Below are 7,910 nucleotides of genomic sequence, written 5' to 3' on the forward strand. Positions count from 1 at the left end.
CGTACATATTAGTAATGTAGAAGGAGATACAGATCTCATGAAAGAAACTAGTCAACTGTGTCCCTCAAATCTCCTGTTACAAACAGAAATAGACAGTAGCCATACTATTTTAGTATTAATGCTTGTGCATAATCGAGCTGCATCCCTGCTACAGCTATCCTTGAGTTTCTTCTTAGGCTCTTCTCAAAAACACCAAACTAACTAACTACACCAGACTAAATATCACTGACACCTGATCCCTAAACTGTTTCCCTTACATTGTCCTAACAGCTCCAGTTCACAAACACAGCATAATGAACTCCCAATAATTCTGCCAAAGGCGGCGAGCCTCAAAATCCCAGTTTTCAAACTGAAATTATGAGTGCAAGAGGGCCAAAGCTTAGTTACTCAATAGATCTGGGGTTCATAATACATAGTTTGTGTAGTGTGACAAATCATATAAAATAATTAGCCATGCAAAAGTGCACTGTCCCTTTGATTTGTGCTCACCTATATGAACAAATAAAATCAAATACAAACAGTGTTTCCCACAGACTTGCACTCTATTTGTGGCGGCATAGATGTGCAAATTCATTCTCTGCCAGCAAGAGGCGCTTTTAGAGCGGTAGAGATAGAGGTTTCCCCGCTAAGGCTGTACACAAAGCAGCGCTCCGCTCACAAACGCTGCTTTATCAGGCATTACAGGCAAGATGAAATGGAAATGACATCGAAAATTTTCTAAATACAGTCGGTTTCCTTCAGAGTTACAGTGATATAAAAACACCCATGCTGCCTTTTGATTTTGAAACGTGCAGTGCTCATGTTTATTCGACAAAGTAAAAGTCTTTTGAAAAATCTATTTGTGGCGGGCCGCCACAAATAAATCAATGTATGGGAAACACTGAAACAACTAAAACTCCTCTGGATGTTAAAAGCAATATATGTCTGAAGTTAGTTGACTCTACGCTTAAATAATTTGCCAAGGTTAAACATTTGGTCCGTCAAAACAGTATGTACACAACAGCGAGACACAGCACTCAAACAGATATTACATCAGCACATTCACCTCACTAAATCAAATCTCTGATGTGCAAACATGAGAGTACCAAACGTTAAATGACCATTAGTGGACTACACCTTAAACTACCCACAACCAGTTCTTTAAGGCAGATCCATTTCATTCTCAATAATAACATTAAGCTCGACACCACTCCTGCTGCAGTTGTGCAACGTAAAATCCAATTTAAACTGCCTCGCAGTCACCATCAGTTCTCTGGAAACTCCATTTGTTTTCAGCCTCGTAATAGACAGCGCTGAAATGAATGCCAGCTTAAATTTTGTATTTGGACAAAAGCTCTTTTAACGCAGCCGAAAGGCGAATAATTCTTTCAGTGCAAATTAAATTGAAATACATACTTTTTGTTCCTATTAATCCTTTCTAATAGGCAATGGTTTTGCCAAGTAAAATAGCATTTAAAAGTATCCAGTGAAATATTAATAATATCATTTTCCCTCTGATGTGAACTTTGTAGTTAAGAGATGTGGTACAGACACGTCACTTCTGTCACTTTTAAGCAAAATGTGTTATAATTCAAATAAATACCAACTATGCTTAAAACTTCTCTCTTTAATAGTTATGTCTCATTCAATAACTGGTACTAATTTCTGATAATATGACACAATCTTAAAATTTGCCAGCTGAACTGCTACCATCAGCTTTCATCTTGTCAGAGGTATTAATTGGAAATTTTATAATAAATAATCCTATGTATAACATCCCTTTAAAGCAAACCAACAGGTAAATAAAACTACAAAAAAAAAAAAACTAAAAAAAAAAGAGGAAAAAACAATTATTAGCTCCCTTTACAGATAATTAATGAGGAAAGAGAAATTGGATTATCCAGCTGTTGCATGCAGGACCACAATGAACGCAAAGTTAGACATGACCGGATCTGGTAGTAGACATTGCAAGAACTTTCTTGCTTTATACCACAAATATCAATTAAAAAAATAGACACTGAACTCTCGAACCCACAAGGAAAGGTATATTTTTAGAGGGAGTTATGAGTGGATCTTATACAGTATTTTCAATGGAATGAAAACTTGGTAGAGTATGAAAATGTCCATTATGAAAATGTCTAGATCATGAAACAGTTTTGATCACTTCAGCTGTGGTAGTGTTGATTGTGCTGGAGAAGCAGGAAGCAGGAGAGAAAGAGGAGACGCCGATGGATCTGCAAAGCGGCTGACCCATCACTGCCGCATGAGCAGTGCTGGGCCGCCCCATAGGATCTGACACTTATCTACAAGGCAAAGACAGAGTCCTCGGCCCTGCCTGCCTTTTTACTCGCGTTTGCAGAAGCGCCGGCGGCAGCAGAAAGCTCGTCACTCGGGGGTGTCGGCAGCGTGGGCACCATCTCTGCTGCTTTGGCTCTCTCCTCCAGAAACTTGTCAAACTCTGGAAGAAAGTTTTCATGGGGCATTTAAAGTCAAAAACTGCATATAATTGCTGGGACTATGAACAGATAGACACTACTGTTCAAAAGTTTGGGGTTGGTTTTTAATGTTTTTTAAAGAAGTCTCTTATGTTCACTAAGACTGCATTTACTTGATTAAAAATACAGTAAAAGGGTAACATTGTGAAAATACAATTTTAAATTTTAATATATTTTAAAATGTAATTCCTGTGATGTCAAAGCTGAATTTTCAGTGTTGTATCATCATGCGGAAATCATTTTAATATGCTAATTTGCTGCTTAAGAAACATCTATTATCACAGTTGAAAAGATTTTTGTGGAAGACAGGGGCGGCGCCAGAGAATTTTGAACGCAGGTGCTGAGGGGGTGCTAGATCATTGACAGGGGGGGCTGGGCAATTAATAGCAAATAGAACCAAAACTTCTTTTTATATATATACACTGAACAAAATTATAAACGCAACACTTTTGTTTTTGCCCCCATTTGTCATGAGCTAATGCACAGCCCCATGTTGCAAGGATCTGTACACAATTCCTGGAATTTGCTATAATACGCCCAAATGCCTATTAAAGGATGGTTTAGTAGGTTATTATATTAATCAACTTAATATAAACATGCAACTAGTTGTCTAGAAAAATGTTTAGTCAGGCGCGGGCCTACTTGGCACAAGGAACCGATCCATTTTTAAATTTCGTAATAACATTACGAAATGTGCGACTGCAAATCACGTCACGATGTATTGCATTGCACGAGTTACGCATGTGTAATGCATCAAATATATATATTTTTATTTTATCTTTTTTATGTATGGGGGTGCTTTGGTCTTTCTTGGGGGTGCTGGAGCACCTGCTAGCCCCTCCCTAGCGCCGCCCATGGTGAATAGAAAGTTCAAATAAACTACAAACAGAAATAATTACCAACATTATAAATGTCTTTACTGTCAGCTATTGATCAATTTAATGCATCTTTAATGCAGTGTTAATTTCTTTAAAAACAAAAACAACAAAACCTACCAAAAAAAAAAAAAATCCATTGACCCCAAACTTCTGAATAGTAGCAAAAATCCAATAATTTCTGTATACCTTCACTTGTCACACCCTCTTCTCCATCTCCTTTCTGAAGGAAAGCAGAAAAAAGGTAAAAGATTTCAGTGCATGAAGGCTTGCACAAAAAGGAACACACCATTTTTTTGCAACCACATCAAACATTATTATTTTTTCTCTTCAAATTACCTACTCTTCATTTAACCAAATGACATTACCCAAAACATCCAAAAGAGTCATTAATATAGAAAATAAAAGTGTTAAAAGCATATCAAGCAAGCGTCTATTCACTATGCACTCAAGTGTATATTTTAATCAGTTAAAAAAATTGTAAGAATATCCCAGAAAAGTAAGGAATGCAGCAAAACCATACAAGGAGAGTTGTTAGTGACCCCAAAAAGAGGATAAAGGGCAATCAGCCAAGAACAAAAAGGCAAACGAAAAGAAATGTGGTAATAAGAGCATATTTCTTTTAAGAAAAATGGCTTATGTCCTAAAGAAGAAGAAAAAAAATTAAATAAAATAAACAAAAGGAAATCTCACCACATCAGTACAGAGCCACTCCTCAATGTCATCCATGACAGAGGACTGGTCAAGAGCTGCCTATGGGCCCAAACCATGGGCCAGAGCAAAGCAAATAATAAATAAAATAATAATCCCAAGAAAACATGACAAAACAAACAAACAAACAACAAAAAAACAAAACAAAAACAATAAGACTTCAACATAAAAGTCTTAATCAAACCAATATTAGCAAACTACCCCGATATGGAGACATTTGGTAATAAATCAAACACATGCACAGAGCGCCACCGCACAATACTGCAATTCAACTCTTTTGAGCCGCACCCACTGAATAATACCAGTAACTAAAATATAAAAATAAAAGTATAATCTGAACTCTTGCTTCCAGAAATAGTTTCTTCTAACTCAAATGTATATGTTCATCAACTAGTGTCACTTTCAAAGTCACGTCCTTCTCACTTACTAATTTGGAGTTTTTGTTACACTACGTACATTGCTGTGTACTATGTACCTTGGTATCCTCTGAAAATAGCCACAATTCATTTGCCTTTTCAACCACTCCAAAATAAGTACCTCAATATCCAGCTCTATGGTGCCTCTTTGACATTAAACCAATGATTCCAAATGCACATATACTGATGAAAAAGGCAAGAAACTGTCCTAAAATAAAAATACACACAGAGAGAATCAAAGAAAACTCACCCCAGTGTGTTGTTGTCTCACATCCAAAGTCGGGGCCACTCCACTTGAAGCCTTTGTGTCTTCGAATGGTGCACTAATAGTTCAAAATGAGCAATGTTAAAGCTAATATAATACAACAATATATAAAATAAATTGTATCATAATATTAGGGAATGATGCCTCTCTTAAACCTTTATTTTATAATAAAGATCTGCAAATGTATTATTTCAGACAGCTTGATTTAGTATTTTACATAAAAAGGGGCCCCTTTTGTCTAAGTAAATAAACACTTTAAAAATTCAATGTAAAACATTAATAAATGAATGAATGAGTGACACTAATCTGGCACAAAATCTAACCATTTGGGACCTTCTTGCCCCAGACAGGTGGTCATCTTTTAAGTAGTGGGGCAAGATGAAATTGACCTTCTCTTAAATTAAAATGTAGTGTTATTAAAACTAAATTTACAAATGTTTCCATTTATTCCCCTTAATAATATATTGAATGATGTATCATCATAAGCTATCTCCAAACTGGACAAAATTCATCAGTAACCGCACACTGCTCTTAAAGGGATACTCTGAGTCTTACAAGACCTCCAAAATGGACGCTTCAAAAACCACACAAAGTGAACACGAAAGGATTCCACACGGACAAAATTTATAAATCAATGTCTTCTAGCGGGAAGAAGTCTGTCTTATGGGTTCTGACTATAGGTGTGTGTAAGAAAAATACTAATAATTTGTAACGTTTTAAGCTACAAAGCATCATTCTCGGCTAACTGTCACATGCGTGATGATCCATCGGAAGTGATGGTTTATAGTTTAAAAAGTTGAAAAAAAATGTGTATTTTTCTGACACACACCTATGATTTCGCTTCAGAAAACAATGTTCAACTGAGGGCTTATGGATTACCATCATGCTTGTATTGTGTGGATTATGAAGCTTCAACATCAGAGGTACCGTACAATTGCATTACTATATATGGACTTATCTTTTCCTAAAATTCTTCAATTGTGTTAATCTGAAGAAATTAATTTATAGACATCTGGGATGTTATGAAGGTGAGAAAATTATGAGAGAATTTTCATTTTTGAGTATCCCTTTCGAGGAGGCATCTTACTCTATATACAGTGGTGTGAAAAAGTGTTGGCCCCCTTCCTGATTTCTTATTTTTTTGCAGCTTTTAATGACATGAAATAGATTTGTTTCATACTTCTTCCTCTCAGGTATGGTGCCAGTCCTGGTCTGGGCAAATGTGTCAAAGTCATCTTGGGGTTGACAGGTAGTCAAAGAGGTCAAGGTGCCACTCACACTGTCGGAACCGACATCTGTAAAGCAATGGTATTCTCACATTAGTACAGACAAACAAGAGAGCTTCCCACTTGATATCTAAAATGTAAAAAACATTGCGGATCTAATGTACGACTCACCCAAACCAGCCAGTCTGGAGGAGAGAGTGAGTGGTGAGGCGGAGCGAATCGGAGCCACAGAGGGAGGCAAGCTGGACGGAGGAGTAGCACTGATCCTGGGGCTGACCACTGCAGGAGACCCTGGTCCCAGATCAATCAGGTTATCTTCTGTCGCCTCATTCAGGACCTGTGGATACACAACACCATTTCACATAGACACACATTGATTATGGACACTTTGGGGCAATAAGATTATTTATTTGCTATCTTTACACCATGAACATTTTTGAACTGGTTTATATACAGTACTTCTACTTTTTACATACTTTAAAAAGAGAGACCCTGTAGTCAGTTATATACTTTAAGGCCAAGAGGAGTTAAGACGAATGGTTGGGATGTGGTATACACATTGTTTTCACTGGTTTCACCACTTTTGTGAGGGGAGGTTCAATCTGTAACTCAGGGTACACAAAGAATTTATGAAAAAGGTGAAGTTTTAAGACTGTACAGGAACACTGACTATTATAGTGGGCACAAGAGGAATGGCTAATGGATATTCTCAGGCTAATTGTTATTAAATGTGTGTGAATGTTTCTCATAGCATTTGTTTCTTTGCCACTTAAAAAAGGTTATGGTGCTGTACTCCCTCAGTATCTAATTTAAAAGCACATTAAAACATGCTTTCAAAAACATAATTTGTTAATGTCTTGGCACAGTGACACATGCTCATGTCAAGTAATATAAGAGGGTTCAAGTTCTTTATTACAAGGCAAAAGCCCATCAATAATAATAATAATAATAATAATAATAACAACACTACTACTACTACTGCTACTACTAATAATAATAATAATAATAATACACATTGTCAAAAATGTGTTTTGACAGAAGGAATAACACAATAACTCATGTGGATGACCTGGACTACATGTCCTTATACTACTCCCCCCTCTTTCCACATAACTTTTGGTCCCCTCTATACTATCTTGTGTAGGGCGGAAAACAGTAGGAATTAAGATTCTGTGACAGTGAATTATGGTACACTATATTTAATATGTATTCACGGATCTCGCTGTTCATTGTACTTTACACCACATGAGTAAATTCAAATTTAATTTAACAGAAAAAGCCCAAAATACATTACTAAAAATGTTGGAAGATTTTTAAATGTTTTTGAAAGAAAACCAAGGCTGCATTTATTTGATAAAAAATACAGTAAAGTTATTAGTACTGTTTTTTATTTTAATATATTTTAAAAATGTAATTTATTCCTGTGATAGCAAAGCTGAATTTTCAGCATCCATTACACAAGTGGCACATGATCCTTCAGACATCATTTTAATATCCTTGATTTATCAGTACTGAATATTAACAGTTATGCTGCTTAATATTTTTGCAGAAACCATGCTAATATTTTTTGGGATTTTTTTGACTAATATAAAATTCAAAAGAACAGCATTTTTTTGGTAACAATTTAAAATTCTTTACTATCACTTTTGATCAATTTAATGCATCCTTACTGAAAAAAGTATTTCATTTCAATCATTCATTCATTCAAAAATCTTCCTGACCCCAAACTTTTGAATGGTAGTGCATGTCTCTCATGCAGTCCCGGAAATGACTACAATAGCCTAAAAAAATCTTGCTGTATACAGTGGGGAAAATATTTATTTGATCCCCTGCTGATTTTGTAAGTTTGCCCACTTGCAACGAAATGAAGGGTCTGTAATTTTTATGGTAGGTTTATTTTAACGTATAGAGACAGAATACCAACCAAAAAATCCAGAAAAAAC

General features: G+C 35.9%; 1 protein-coding gene across 5 annotated transcripts in view; it reads right to left on the bottom strand.

Moving 5' to 3' along the window:
- Positions 1-829: 829 nt before the first annotated feature.
- LOC107669200 (TOM1-like protein 2) overlaps positions 830-7,910 on the bottom strand; it is a 25,754-nt gene continuing 18,673 nt past the window's right edge. For 4 of the 5 annotated variants that reach the window (XM_016461336.1, XM_016461337.1, XM_016461339.1 and 1 more), the window contains 6 exons: positions 6,139-6,304; positions 5,922-6,036; positions 4,727-4,799; positions 4,043-4,102; positions 3,539-3,572; positions 830-2,437 (listed from right to left, as the gene is read on the bottom strand). In XM_016461336.1, coding sequence (XP_016316822.1) covers positions 2,283-2,437; positions 3,539-3,572; positions 4,043-4,102; positions 4,727-4,799; positions 5,922-6,036; positions 6,139-6,304 — 603 coding nt within the window. In that variant the 3' untranslated portion in view covers positions 830-2,282. The remainder of the gene's footprint in view (positions 2,438-3,538; positions 3,573-4,042; positions 4,103-4,726; positions 4,800-5,921; positions 6,037-6,138; positions 6,305-7,910) is intronic. The other variant, XM_016461340.1, reaches the window with a different exon arrangement.

Source organism: Sinocyclocheilus anshuiensis, unplaced genomic scaffold (assembly GCF_001515605.1).
Source record: "Sinocyclocheilus anshuiensis isolate Anshui unplaced genomic scaffold, SAMN03320099.WGS_v1.1 scaffold220, whole genome shotgun sequence".
In the NCBI taxonomy this organism is placed as follows: Eukaryota; Metazoa; Chordata; class Actinopteri; order Cypriniformes; family Cyprinidae; genus Sinocyclocheilus; species Sinocyclocheilus anshuiensis.